The sequence below is a fragment of the Barbus barbus genome (genome assembly GCF_936440315.1).
Source record: "Barbus barbus genome assembly, chromosome: 25".
NCBI classification, from domain to species: domain Eukaryota; kingdom Metazoa; phylum Chordata; class Actinopteri; order Cypriniformes; family Cyprinidae; genus Barbus; species Barbus barbus.
Genome location: NC_136753.1, coordinates 20,746,802 through 20,762,089, shown reverse-complemented (window position 1 = coordinate 20,762,089; position 15,288 = coordinate 20,746,802). Strand labels below are relative to the sequence as shown.

At 36.2% G+C, this 15,288-nt stretch overlaps 1 protein-coding gene across 1 annotated transcript in view; it reads right to left on the bottom strand.

Moving 5' to 3' along the window:
- Window positions 1–8,794: 8,794 nt before the first annotated feature.
- LOC306844803 (phospholipid-transporting ATPase VA-like) overlaps window positions 8,795–15,288 on the bottom strand; it is a gene marked incomplete at its 3' end in the record, with an annotated part of 44,969 nt that continues 38,475 nt past the window's right edge. Inside the window, exons 17-21 of the mRNA XM_079377176.1 lie at window positions 14,349–14,549; window positions 13,692–13,772; window positions 13,163–13,267; window positions 10,281–10,468; window positions 8,795–9,518 (exon numbers count right to left, since the gene is read on the bottom strand). Of these exons, the coding sequence (XP_079233302.1) occupies window positions 8,795–9,518; window positions 10,281–10,468; window positions 13,163–13,267; window positions 13,692–13,772; window positions 14,349–14,549 (1,299 nt within the window). The remainder of the gene's footprint in view (window positions 9,519–10,280; window positions 10,469–13,162; window positions 13,268–13,691; window positions 13,773–14,348; window positions 14,550–15,288) is intronic.

The following is a 15,288-nucleotide window of genomic DNA, read 5'->3' as shown; positions in this document are numbered from 1 at the left end:
CATGATCTTAATAAGACCTTCCCTTCCACATACCTGAGGCAGGCTGTCACTCAGCAGGTGTCCTGTCTCATTTGTCTAATTGCAATCTCATTTTAAGCTTAAAACACATTCACTGCCACTTTTCAAGGCAATTCTTTAGGGACTCTCACACCCTTGAGTTACAATGCAGTGCAGCACAGTATGGAGTAGCAGGCCATTAAATAAATGCAAGGAGGTCTGATCCACATTGCAGCTTATTCTGTTCAAGGATTATTATATTTCACTAAAACTAAAACCTTAACACACACACGTTGGTTTTTGTAGTTTATGGGGACTCTCCATAGGCATAATGGTTTTTATACTTAACAAATTGTGTGTGCTATTGCCCTACACCAACCCTACACCTAAACTTAGCCCTCACAGGAGACTTTTCAAAAAAACACCATTTAGTATGTTTTTTAAGCCTTTTGAATTACGGGGACATATGCAGTGTCCTCATAAACCACCTTCATATTGTAATACCTCTGTCATACCCATGTTATTATACAAATTTGTGTCCTCATAAACCACATAAACATGCACACACACACACAAGTAGGCGTAGGTTTTATTTAATATTCCCCTTTTTATTCGAAATATACCCTAACGTGTTAACTACATCATGAAATGATTCTCAACTATGTGTAAGTAAATTATTTTGTAAAAAGTATTTTGCACCTTTTGTCTATAACGGGCAATGGGCAAAGTCGCCTAATTTTAGACTAATTTAATCTATTAACTATGCATAAAACCCATCTTTTTTTCCTTCTTTTTTTTACTCTAATACCAGATATGGGTGGAATAATTTCATAAAATATTTTTAATATGACTGACTTTGTATTTAATATGAGTTTAAAAAATACATTGTAAGTTAATTATAACACTTTCATTGTATAGAAAGAGCAAAGAACATTTACATTATCAAAGAACATTATCATTGACTTTAGTCTAATCAAAACTCTCGGAAAAAAATCTCAAAAACTCCCCTTATAATCACTGAAGCCGTTTACACTGCGAAATAAATATCCTACTTACATCTGCACTTCGTTGTTTCTGATGAGAGAATTCACCAGAGAGCAGAATTCAGCAAGCTCGCTCACTGAACAAAACAATGGTGCTTCAGCGATGACTCATCTGAACGCCTCTGATTGGCCACTGCATTCATAATCTCAACAGAATCGTGTGTGATTGGTTATAATGCACAGCGCTGTTAAAACGCATCTGTCTTTGGCTCAGCAGCAGTTTATCAGCTGACATATCAAATATAAAAAACCTTATTCGGCCATTTTCTGTCATTTGGAAGCTGCATTCAAGATGTTTTATTGTCCCCACAAAACATCTTTCTCCTATGTTTTTTTGCAAGTAAATATTATACAAATTTAAAATAGTATAATTTTACCATTGCCTGATTTTTTGAGGGCATTTCGACCAGTGGTTCTATATAGCAAAAATTGAAGATTTCCCTTAGCAAGTATTAATGATAAATTAATAATGACAACAATTAATTCATATTTCATGAAATGATTATTAACTTTTCTAGAGATGCTGTATGAGGTTATTAAAGTGAAACTCTGACCGTGAACTCAGGATGAGCCCTACATGCGCTCCCAAGTGAACTATTCCTACAGGCAGCCTGAAGGGAAACGGTGAAGAAGAGACACTGCAGCAGTAGCTTGTTTTACAAGGCTGCATAAGGAATTGAAGATTCACACCTGTAAAAGAGATGAATAATGAATCACATTGCATTTAAACCTCACATTTCACAGCAAACCCTCGGTTACCTCTAGAACAGAGGAACTGCAACAACTATCTCCTTTTCATTGCCTTTTCGCTGTTTTTGTGAAGATTGAAGTTTTGGGGGCAAGATACAAAACTTTTAAAGATGGAAAAGGCAAAATATTGACATGATACAAATAAATGTGTATTTATACATTTACAACACTTTTGCTGCTATTGAGGTGTGATACGGATAAGGTTAGGGACAGGTTTGGTAAAGGCAGTGGTCACCATACTCGGTCCTGGAGGGCCGGTGTCCTACAGAGTTTAGCTCCAACCCTAATCAAACACACCTGAACCAGCTGATCAAGGTCTTACAAGTTATACTTGAAACGTCCAGGCAGGTGTGTTGAGGAAAGTTGGATCTGAACTCTGCAGGACATCGGCTCTCCAGGAGGAAGTCTGGTGACTCCTGGGTTAAGGGGCCAACATGCAGGGGTCAATTTGTTTACTATATAGGAACAAGGTTCAATCGGTTTATATTACAATATGTGTATGTCTTCAGCATGCATTTAGCTAAACTTAACGAACCACCATTTACACAATGTTATAGTAGCTTAAAAGTCCAATGAAAGGTACTAAATGATTAGTAAACATTTTTAAACATTTACAGAAAGATGTGAAGATTTCAGATCATTTGGGACACATTTTGCCATTGAGGTGACTGCTTATAAAGGTAATAATGATTAGTAAACGTTTATAAACATTTATAAATGAAATATACAGCAAAAACGATTAATTAAATGATTAATAAATTATTTGTTAAGATATGTAAATAGTAGAAATATACACAACAAAGATCAAATATATGACCTTTAGTGACTGTGATTATGAGTTAATGGATAATATGTTAACATGAATAATTTGTGAAGGACTGAAAACTACTAATTAAAGGCATAGTTCACCCAAAAATTACAATTCTGTCATTAATTACTCCTCGTCATGTCGTTCCAAACCTGTAAGACCTTCGTTCATCTTCGGGAACACAAATTAAGAAATTTATGATGAAATCCAACAGCTTTCTGACCCTGCATAGACAGTAACACAACTGACACGTTCAAGACCCAGAAAGGTAGTAAGGACATCGATAAAATGGTCCATGTTTTATGAACCTACGAGAATACCTTTTGTGTGCAAAGAAAACAAACAATGAATTTATTCAACAATTGGAACGACATGAGTTAAGCATTCTGTTATGCATTATCACAAAATTTGTTAATGATTTATTAATGAAAGTTATTATAAAGTGTTACCTTGTTTGGTAATTATAAAAAAGTGTTTATGTACAATAAGCCAGTCATTATTGCAAAATAAAAGACACCTGTGCTTCACATCAGGGTCCTATTTTGTCTTTTGCGGCTTATTTTGCAATAATAATCAGCCGACTGTACATTATCCCTTGCTTAAGAGTTTAGTGGCTGTTTATGACAAACTATGTGACGGCTGGACTCTGAGGGACAAATAACAGTGGTGCAAAGGCAAAACAAACTTCATCACCACAAATAGACAGTGCAAAAGTAAGAATGAAGGAAAAGATAGAGGTAAGATCTCTAGTGTGCTGTGCTAACCTCTGAAAACAGACCACGTTAGCAAGTAAAGGAAGACCATTATCTGCTTGCCTGGATGACGGAAGTTGATTTTGAAAAGTGCAAAGGCGGCGGCCAGTAATTTGCCAGTGGCAGGGGCCGCAGGGCAGCTCTGTATGGCTGCATCAGCACAACCTTCGTGCTTTAAAGGAAATTCATTAATAACCTTTCCTGCCTCCTGAAGAGGGACCACAGATGCTAAACGTACCACCCAACGACCAGCAAGAGCAACTCTGGGCGAGATATCATCCATCTTCCATCTTCTGTTCTAAAGGCCTTGCCAAGTCTTGCTTAGGATAAAACTGTATAGAGATTACTCCCAAGTATATACATATCTTAAGTCATGAGAGAAATGTTGGTTCAGCAAAAATCTGAATAAAAATCAGGTTGTTTTAGACTAATGCTCAGACCGTTGTAAACGTATACAAAATAGAACTTTGATTTCACTTACATTTTATTAGGATCTTAATGTTTTATGTCAAACCAAGCAAAATTCGAGAAATGTTTGACATTTACACAGTCATTTGCTATAACACTAAAAAAACAAAACTAAAATAAACCCAAATAAACCAAACTAAAAGACAAAAACTAAAACAAAAATGAACCAAAAACAAACCACAAAACAAAATAAAAAAAATAAACCCAAGTAAACCAAAAACAAAACAAATTAACCAAAAACAAACCACAAAACAAAATAAAACAAATAAACCCAAGTAAACCAAAAACAAAACACAAACTAAAACAAAAGCAAACCACAAAATAAAAACAAACCACACCAAACAAAATCAAAACAAAAAAACAATTCTGCTTGGATGTAGGTGGCTTATTCTACAAATATCGAAATGATAAAAAAACAAAAAAAAGATATTGGGTGTCGTCTATCAAGCCTTGATAAGCTGGGTGAACATCAGGTGCCAAACCTGAGCCATTGGGTAACACCAGGTAAAAGTCATTAAAGAAACAAAACAAATAATAATCACAAAATGCCATCATGCCTTTGTGTGACCAAGCACTTCCTTAGCTGACAGATGTTTCCAGCCACTGCTAGTTGTGTATATTATTCCCATGGGAAATGTCTCCAGCTGTACCCTGAGGTGAATGCATCCACTCAGCTGTCACGTGCTATAGCCTTCCTGCAGATCCTATAGTGAGGGAGCAATTACAATGTACTGCAATACCAGTGAAAAAACAAGAGTCTCTGAGGTGTTTTAGGGCAATTCAGGGCTGAGACGAATAGCTCACCCAAAAATAATAAATCATCATTTACGCACTTGTTCCAAACCCATATGACTTATTTTGGAGAATGTCTGCTCTTTTCTATACAACAGAAAACAACGGGCACCAAGACCGTCAAGCACCAAAATGATCAATTTACATGATTAGATTCTATTCAACATGGTGCATCAAAATGCAGCAGATGTCAATGAATCGGATCATGAGACTAATAAATCTGCTTTTACACCATTCAAATAAATGTGAGAAGGTTTGGCAGCTACAACGTAAGAGAAGACTTGCTCAGCACTAATTAAAGTCGTCAGTGGATATAACACAAACACAACACTTAAAGGAATATTTAAGGAATTACACTAACACTTTATAAATAGCGTACACAAATCATGTGCTAATACTTGAACTAATGGGGAATGAACTCACAGGCTAATCAAGAACTAATATAAGTATTATAGAAACTAGTATTGCAAGAATACTAAATAACCTTGAGTTTTCCCTCACACATAGGCTCCAAATCACTTGGAATATTTGAAATGTACTTTTAAAGTGTTCGGTTTTCTTACTGAACACTTTAAAGAGAATGAGAGCACAAGAAACATTTTCTTATCATTTATTTCAGTTTTATGACACAAAGAGTTGTTCTTTGTCAAGAAACAAACAGAACGATTGAACAAACCCCTCCAAAATGTCAGAGAAGCACTTCAAACAGGTGTTTTCATGAAGGGCTGGCAACGTAGTGAGTCTACAGTGAGAACAAACTGAACCTTTGAGTGACTTTAACAAACACCAATTACAGTACAATGAGCCAGAAACAGTCATGGTGATAAAAGTGATGGTGATAAAAGTCATGCTGGGTATCAAAAAGTCCACCCAATGCTTACATGTGTGCTATGACAAACTCTGAAGGACGGCATTCCTGCTGGTGATCTGCCCTGAAGTTAAGGAAAGGCTCTGGATTGCAGCTGTGAATGGATTCTATTACAGCATGTGATGCTTGGCCAAGAACTTGGGATCCAAGTACTGGCACATTCCAATCTAAATCAACAACAAAAATACAGCATAATCTCTTCAATTTGTTAAAAACCAAAAGGATTTTGTTTTATTAAACCTCATTTATTAATAGAACTCAAAATACCTTTTACATATACTGCATGTATATAAAATTCACTATGTATTGCCGTCTACATCAGCGTTCTCCAGTGTTAAGGCATATAACATATTCCACATTGTATAAAACGGTTTTCTTGCGTATACGAAAGCACTTCAGTACATACAAATGTTGCCTTTATCAAACTACGAAAATAAAATAATTTTGGATGATATACACAGTACAACTTTAACGAGACGAAAATATTGCTCAAAGCGGCAAACGCTGAACCTGAGCTGTGCAGAAGAAAAACTGACGGGACAAAGTACTTGTGTGCTTCATATTAGCTTCTTTAGGGTTTTACTGTAGTATCCAGAAACATACAGAGAGAATCAGTCATTTTTTCCCCACTCACACCCAGCTTAATACTGCATCGCCCTCTAGATACACCTAAAAAAAAAAACATGAGTTTTTGCATTTATGAATGACAGGAAATTACAACCAAGATGCTTTCTAATGTAACACCCCTGTTTTTTCTTCTTTTTTGGTCTGAGCACATTCGGTTCACACCATTCGTTGTGTAATGAGCACAATAGATCTCATAATCCTCCTGGTAGGCTGTTCATAAATCAGCGGTTTTGATAGCGACTGCCCAAATGAGATCCCGAATGAACAGATTGGCGAGGCCTTGAGGTTATGCGAGCACAGCATGACAAATCATCTCATAAAAACTATTTTAGCATCTCTCTAGGGGACTCTCTCTAATACGCCACACCCCTGACATTTGCGGAATATTCTCTTGCGGAACAAACGAATAACCGCCCATGAGCTTGTCAGAACCGTTCATTACACATATTGCAGCTTTAAAACAATGAGAAGTCACAAAGTCATGGACAAGTCAGTTAATTCCCATAGAGATCAAAATTAAATGTGTTCATGAGCGTATACTTGTGTTCCTGAGGGCGAGCGAGACACTAATACATACATGATTTCTGTCATGAAGAAAAAAAAAAAAAAAAAAAAAAGACCAGTTTGCAGTGAGGGCACAAACACTTAAAGAGAGAGTTCAGGCAAAATTACATTGCCGTCATTGTGTACTCACCCTAAATATGACTTACTTTCTTCTGTGGAATACCAAAAATAATTTTTTTTGTCCACGCAGTGAAACTCAATGGGGTCCAAATTGCATTGGACACCACAGACTTTCATTGCATGGGGGAAAAAAAAAAAATAGTTGTGTTAAACAGAAGAAATTCAAACAGGTTTGGAATGACAAGAGTGAGTAAACAATGAAGGGGGGGAAGAAAAAAAAAAAAAAAAAAAAAAAAAAAAAGTCACTTTGGAGGAAATATCCCTTTCATAACAGAGTAGCCCGCCCGGAGCCAATTAAATTGCTAATTAATAAAGTGATCAGCCTAAGCAAGCTTTTACAGTACTAATGCTCCAGCGGTCATGTGCTTCTTGCATCTTTGGTCAAGGATCATGTATAGAGTAAACAGCAGAAAAATGCAATCATAGCAAATAGCAGAAGATGCATATATATCTCAACAGATCAGGTTGTAAAAAGGCCTAAAACAAACAGCGGAAAGTGGCCTTTCTGTTCGCACGTACTGAATCAGGCCACCTCCCAGCATCCTCAACTGTCAAATTAGCTTGATGCATCAGCCTCTATTTCCTAAAGCACTCTGCACTATGACAGAATAAATAGAACTATATATAAAAAAGCAAAAGTGAAATCCTATCCTGCAGGAATGTGTGCAGAAACAAAAGCAGCAGCAAAAAGTGAAGAAAAAGACAAATACTTGAGCTGGAACCTGCCATAAGCACCATCTGTATATGCATGAGAAGCTCAACTGCGCTAGAGCACAGTTCCATTTTACATGATAACATTTGACTAGAAAGTCAGCAATGATGTTGGTGTGAGCTCCTGACATTTTAACATCTGGTAGATGTCTAAGAGCTTCAATAATGGAATGCAATAGAGTACAAGTGTCATGCATAGTCCTTTGGACAGCATCAACAAGTGCAGAGTGCGTCTCTTGCTCAGCACTAATTAAAGTCGTCAGTGGATAGAACAACAAACACAACATTTAAAGGAATATTTAAGGAATTACACTAACACTTTATAAATAGCGTACACAAATCATGTACTAATACTTGAACTAATGGGGAATGAACTCACAGGCTAATCAAGAACTAATTAAGCGCTAGCATGAGATATGACTGGAATCAGAGGGAGTCATGTGAATAATGGCCACTTTAACTACATGTTTGATAGTAAGTAGACTAAGAATTTGAAGTAGCAAAAAAATGCTAATTAGATTTTAAATGAGATTATTCATTTAAATGATAAAGCGTGATTATCCAATAATGTTCTTAACGAAAAAGCAGATGTGAGCGTGAAGCAAATGTTATTCAGGCATTCAAATCATGCATCTTTAATTAAAGTCAGAGCAGGTTTTGCCACTTCACATTCTTTGTAATAGAAATCATTTGATTTAGTTGAGTGTTAGGTGTTAAAACATACTACAACAAATATGTACTAACAGGTTGTTAAAGCTGTTTTTAGTGACTCCTGTCGCACATTATTAGTTCTTGATCAGTTCATGCCTTTATTCGATCAGGACTTCTCATGTACTCTATTCGTAAAGAGTTACCGAAATTCCTGTAGCTACTGACATTGAAGGGTACCATGATTTTTTGTTCTGGGATGGGGAAATATGAGTGTAGTGCTATCAGCAGTGTCTAATGGTAAGACAGGAAGGTCTTTAAAGTGCGCCAGAACATCCAGGTTCAAATAAACAGATAAAGGAATGTCTCTGGACTGCCTCTGCTTCGAGATACAAACCTCCTCCACTTCTGAGATGGTTTTAAAAAAACAAAAATAAAAATCAGCCATTAATCATAAGACCATCCAGTTTGCATATGCTGGCCACTCTCTCTCGCAAAAAAACTTCTAAACTTTATACATCTAAAATATATATCTATATACATATACGTAGTACCAACCTATATCTTCATAAAATAATATTGAATATATAATAACATTTCTTAAAGCTAACGTGCAAATTTGAATCAGCGTAACAGGTAGAAAGCATCATAGAAATGTTGTTTTGAGTGAATGTTCTTGTAGGCAGATAGTTGACTGGTTGTGATCCATATCCCCGACCTGCTTCAGTAGGGACTTTTGGTTTGAATGGTCCTCGTCTTCCAGCTTTTGCCCCCAAAAAAAGCTGGGTGGCGTTGTGAGCTGCATAGTCTCTGTTTGAGGAAGCAAGGGAGTAGAGGTGAGCAACCCGACCGGACAGAGGACCGTCGGGCTCAGCGGGTCCTCCAAGCCTGTGCTGTCCAAAATAGTCCTGGAGGCCGGAGTGTCTTTGGTGTAGGGCAGAGTGCCTGAAGCGGGATTCGAAGGTTCCTTCATGCAGTGTAAGTTCTCAGATAGAGGGCCGCCTGAGTCCTGTCTGCAAGACTGAACTTTTTCCTGCATTCTGAAGTTGAGTGTGATATGGTTGTCAGAGTTTTTTGAGCTTAAAGGTGTGTCCCGCATCTCCATGCTCTTTGATGGGATGGGGCTGGATATAGGTTTCTCCTGTTTGGTGCTACTCATGTGGGCTTGCTTTACCCTGGGCCTGTAGTCTTTCTGAAAAGGCCTGCAGAGAGGGAAAAATGGGGCGCGGGGGGGAAACAGTGACCCGAGGGAGCCCAGCTTCATCTGGCTCAGGAAGATCCTGCGCATGTCTATTGGCAGTTTGTCCAGTTGTCTTCCCACGTGGACAGGGTTTGGGAATAGAGTTCCCTGACAAGCTCTGTAAAAGTATCTGAGACATGAAAACAACAGAGTCAGCAAAAACTAAAACTCCCATGAGCACTGCAGTTACATGGGCACTGGCAGCAGACACCAGACCCAACAATCTGATTTGAGTTTGTACATCTTAGAAAGCACAAAAATAACATTGTTTTAATGACACATAGATATTTAATAAAAGTTTTATATTTAACAAGTTTTAAAATGAAGATTTAAATTTTTTGTTCGTCAACCAAACCCTTTTGACATAAAATACTTACTTGAAGTACTCCCTGATATTTTAATATTTCAACAATTTCACATTTTTTAAATTAAATTTTTTATTAAAAAAGTGTTTTTTTTTTATATTTTATATCTACTTCAATTTTGTATTTTATTATTTAATTATCAGCTTAATTATTAACTATTAACAATTAACTATAATATAATATAAATCTGTGATTCAAAATCTAAATTAAATCTGAAACTACAGAGAAAATGAAATTAATAGGAAATAGTTTTCTGCACTTTTTAAAACTGTGGTTATGTTAATAATATAGTAAATTACTACATTACATATTCATATTCTGAAATTATTTAATTACACAAAATTCTAAAGCACTTTGAACTAAACTGCAAAACATTACTGCACCAAATTCAACTTATAGAAATATACTGGCATAAATATTCCTCATTAGAATGACAATATATAAATTGGTGTGCAAAAAATGTTTGGTTCAATTAACTTAATTTAAATAAAATACTTCCAACAGGGTTTAATTACGGTTATAGATACCTGGGAAGAAGCGCAGCAATCGGTGTGACAACACACAGTAGGTAGAACATAGGTTCTCCCAGCAGCCTCTGCATGGTCCAATAAGTGTTGGAGGGGGAGAAACAGGTTGGGCAGGAAGCATTGTAGCACAGCGCCACAGTGAAGAAGAGAGCTATACTGAAGCCAATTGACACCCAGTTCATCCACGTCTGTGAAATAATCAAAGAGAATCAAGGCAGGGTTAACAAAGAGCTGCTAAATTGCCTGCAGTAGATATTTTACTACTCAAACTGAGAACAAACTTCAAAACATGTCATACATTATTCACATTTCACACTTATTAGTGAGAACTAAGAAACTTAAGAACACTGGATCAAACGTGTTTCTAGTAATTTCTATTACATAATTCCGTCTCCAAGTTTATGATGATCTGCTGTACAAAAGCAAAGCTCTAACAAAAGTAAAGATTGTTGTTTCAGTCCTGTTTTTCTCAGTCAGTCACATTTTGGAACTGAAATGGGCTGTGCATGGAAATTCACTTTCACTTCGAATGCGCACAGGGCGACGACCTTCCACATGTACTCTGGCCTCAACGTTGCCCTCACCTCAAATAACCTAATAGGCGTTCACTCGCTCTCTCCAGTACATGCGTTCATTTTCCCAGGCAGCACATGGAACGATGAAGCTGCCAGCCCAACTACTGGAAACGTTTACTCTCTACTTGAGCCATTTACTGTGAAGAACAGCCTCTTTCACACCAGAAGCCATCATCATGTCCGGAAAGACAGTGAGGCTGCAGAGGACATTTTTCACGCACCGAAACTTGTCAGCTGAAAATTTACAGCGGCGGTGTAATGGAAAAAGCTCTAATCCAATTCATGCTCATCAATCTATAACAGCAACTCAAGAAAAAAGGGAAAAATAGAGGAGAATCAGGTACGGGCTGCACACATACATAAATGCAGTTTGCAAAACACGCCACAGGACATGCGTCGGAAAAATCAACTATGAGCTTTGGCCACCCTGTGTGTGATGGCCACGTGTATGCCACCGTGGTGAGCGAGAGAGACTAGCACAGTGGGCTGGACTGAGGTTGCCTGCATGGGCTGTCAGGTTGATGTATGGCTCCTGATGGCGCAGTATCTCCCGGTTCAAACCAATCATGGAGGCTCCCTGCATAAATGTCTCTGGTCGTGTCAGCATCATCCTGGTCTTCCTTGCCACAGAGTTCAGCCTCATTTTGTAATTGGAGAAAGAAAGAAAAGGCTTGCTTTCTCTATCCCCTTGTACACGTGTGTGAGATGGGTTTTTGAATTCAGCAAAGCTAAAGCACTTAATCATTTCCAAATCCTAACCTGTCAGATGAATCGTACACAAGATATATAAATACTCACACAAATTGCGACACCAACAGATTGTTTTAGAGGAAGTTTAAGCAACAATGACGAAGAAAATGGGTTAGCTACAAAGATGTTAAAGAAAAGAAAATAATGAGGCAGTACAAAATCAATATCAGGAATGCTGCAGTAAAAAAAAAAAAAAAAATTAATATATATATATATATATATATATATAGTGCAGTTTAAGATCTTTTAATAGACTTGAACCACTAAAATTATAACTATCAATAAAAAAAAATAAAATACAGGATATTGCAAGTTTAAAGAATATTTTTAACTAAGTGGATAAATAGAAGAATATTATTTATTTTTATTATAATTTAAAATTGTGTTAGACATGTAAATATTATTAAACCATTCCATGCACCATAAATATGAATACAAAAATAAACATTTAACTATATACAGGTACATCTCAAAAATTTGAATATGGTGAAAAAGTTTATGGTCTATATATAGTATATATATATATATAGTCTCTTCTGCTCATTAAGGCTGTATTTATTCGATCAAAAATACAGAAAAAAACTAATATTGTGAAATCTTATTGCAATTTCTAATATTGGTTTCCTATTTGAACATTTTAAAATAGAATTTATTTCTGTAATGCAGCGCTGAATTTTCAGCATCATTACTCCAGTCTCACATGATCCTTCAGAAATCATTATAAATTTTCTTTGATTCTTTGATGAAATTAACAATTAACATTTTATTAATCTAACCTCCTGAATAAAAGTATTAATTTCTTAAAAAAAAAAGTAAAAAAAAAAGTACTGACCCCAAACTTTTGAATAGCATTGTATATTGTAACAATTTCTTTTTTCAATAAATGCTGTTCTTTTTAACTATTTATTGATCAGAGAATCCTAAAAAAAAATATCACGGGTCCCAAAAAATAAAATAAAAAATTAAGTAGCACAACGGTTTCCAACATTGATTATAAATCAGCAAATTAGAATGATTTCTGAAGGATCATGTGACACTGAAGACTGGAGTAATGATGCTGAAAATTCAGCTTTGATCACAGAAATAAATTACAATTTAAAGTACATTAAAATAGAAAACTCATTTTAAACTGAAATAATATTTCACAAAACAACAGTTTATTTTTCTGTATTTTTGATCAAATAGATACAGCCTTGATGAGCAGAAGTAACTTCTTAAAAAAAAACGCTTGAGCTGCAGTGTACATGCAAAATGCCATGCAGGGACATCCTTGAACATTTCTAACTGTTGGCATAAACAAACTACTCAATCACTTTATTGAAATATTTAATGAAACATTAATCAGACTGAAAACGGACTTCACTTCTCTTATCAGCAGATTTTGCAATTGGTGTTCAGGATAAGAAACGGAATAAACAGGTTTAACCAGAGACCCTCACCAATCATAACAAGTGCACAACTGTCTTTACACTGCAAAAGCAGTACAGAAGAGCCATGAAGATTGAGCTTTAGCCACTACATCCTATTACATTTAGCATATTATAAAACAAGACTCACCCAGGTTTTGGTTTCTATGCCCAAGTGCAGCAAAATGGTGAAGAGTGCCAAGGTGATGATGGGAGTACCCCATGTAAACAAATCCACATCAGAGTCAACGTAAGCCTGAAAATACATGACATGTACACAAAACTGTTGATTACTTCATTTTACTTTACATGCACAGCACGCTGCAAAACGTGAGGTTAAAATATCAGGAAATTCTTGAAACAAGAGTTTACTTTAATAAAGGACTTTAAAGCATTAATTATAAACTAAAAATCTGCCAGTGCAATTAACAAAATACACTAATACTGAAGACACAATCTATGCAAATCAGTCTTAATGCTACAAAGTCTTGCTTGAAGTAAGTTTCTCCTATTTGAAGGTTTTTTCGAACATTTCTGCAGTGCACTCAAACTTTAAATAGTGTACTATAAAGGTTCCATCAAGATCAGATGGCCTCCATCTTAAGGAAGACATACTTGAACAGCCATGGATTTTGCATGGACAGTTCAGCGAATGCTTAAAACATTCTGATCAAACTTACAAAGTAAGGGATGAAGAAACAGATGAGGCTTTGGTAGAATGCATCAATCATGTTCATCCAAAACATGTAGGGTTTATATTCCTGTAAAATAAATTCAAACAGTCAGATCCAGGCAAAAACCATTCCATGATTCCAGACAACCATGTTTTATTATAATGTCATTTTCCAATAATGGAGTCACAGGATGCAAATAAATGGCTTGTGAATAAATGAAGTCAAAGGAAGACCTCTGCAGAGGCATATGGTTAGCAAAGCAGAGGCAACCGCTGCAGTTTAATTATCCCAGGTTGCAAACTTTCACCACTCTCAAGATGATTAGTGGGTTTTATAAAATGTTTGCTCTTGCTTGTGCTGTTTTCTCCCTCATGAAACTCAGCACAGAATAAAAGACCCATTTTGAAACGGGTCAGCAAAAAACAATCAAAGCAATAACTGTGGCAACCGCTGCACGGGTAATATACTTCATCTGCTTATAGAGGAACCGCTGATGCTGCAAATCGCGGCCAACTCGTGTGTGAATACATGTGGCAAAACGCTGTTCATGGGTTTTTATTTACCATTTACATTACACTTTCAATAGTCTTTTCACTCCCAATTCTAATTCAGTTTACGGAGTTCACGGATGGTGTTATTATGTTCTGTCCAATCAGCATGTACCTCTGAGTTTTGTCCATTCATGTAGAGCTGCGGCAACTCCTGCAGGGTTTCTGCTGACACATCTTTGTCCAGGGTGCCGGTGATGAGCTGAGGGAATGCGGAGAACATCAGGTTGAAGAAGATCAGGTACCACTGATCAACCATGGCTGACCCAGAGAACCCACAGTAGAACTGATACCAGAAGATGAGGGCAACGAACATCTAGGGTGAGAGAGAAAGACAAAAGAGGGGAAAAAAGGTTAGAGAAAGACAAAAAAAACAAAACAAAACAATGAGGACTGCAGCTGTTGCCTCATTATAAGCCATGCATCTTCATTACGTCCAAGACGTTTCTAGGACCTCCCCAAGAATAGATCTTCATTAATCAAAGAGTATATGAAAAACAGACAACAACATTTAAGAGCTATCTATAAACTATTCACATCATGAAACTTCAACTCATTAAACTGGATGCATTACACGGCTCTATGGAATGCTTTATTTGATTGAAGATTGAGAATACTTTTTTATAATGGCTTATGTTTTAAAGAACATAAGACCAATTAATTAAACTAAAATTACATGTTCATATTTAATGATTAAATGCTGTTCACTGGCTTTTATTTCACATTTACATTACACTTTCAATAGCCTTTTTGATGCCAATTATAATTCAATTTATGTCGTTCACGGATGGTGTAATTATGTTTGTGTAATTTAATGTTTAATGATTCAATTCAATTCAAGTTTATTTGCATAGCGCTTTTCACTATGCAAATCGTTGCAAAGCAGCTTTACAGAAAATTACAGTTTCTACATTATATTTAGTAATAGCTTTTTTATCTCAAGTTGATGTCCATATGGCAGAAATGTATGGTAAAAATCAACCAGTTAGTTATGTCATGTAATGGTAGTTTTGTTTGTGGTCAGAGGGTTGGCTGAGGTAACAATGATCAAACAG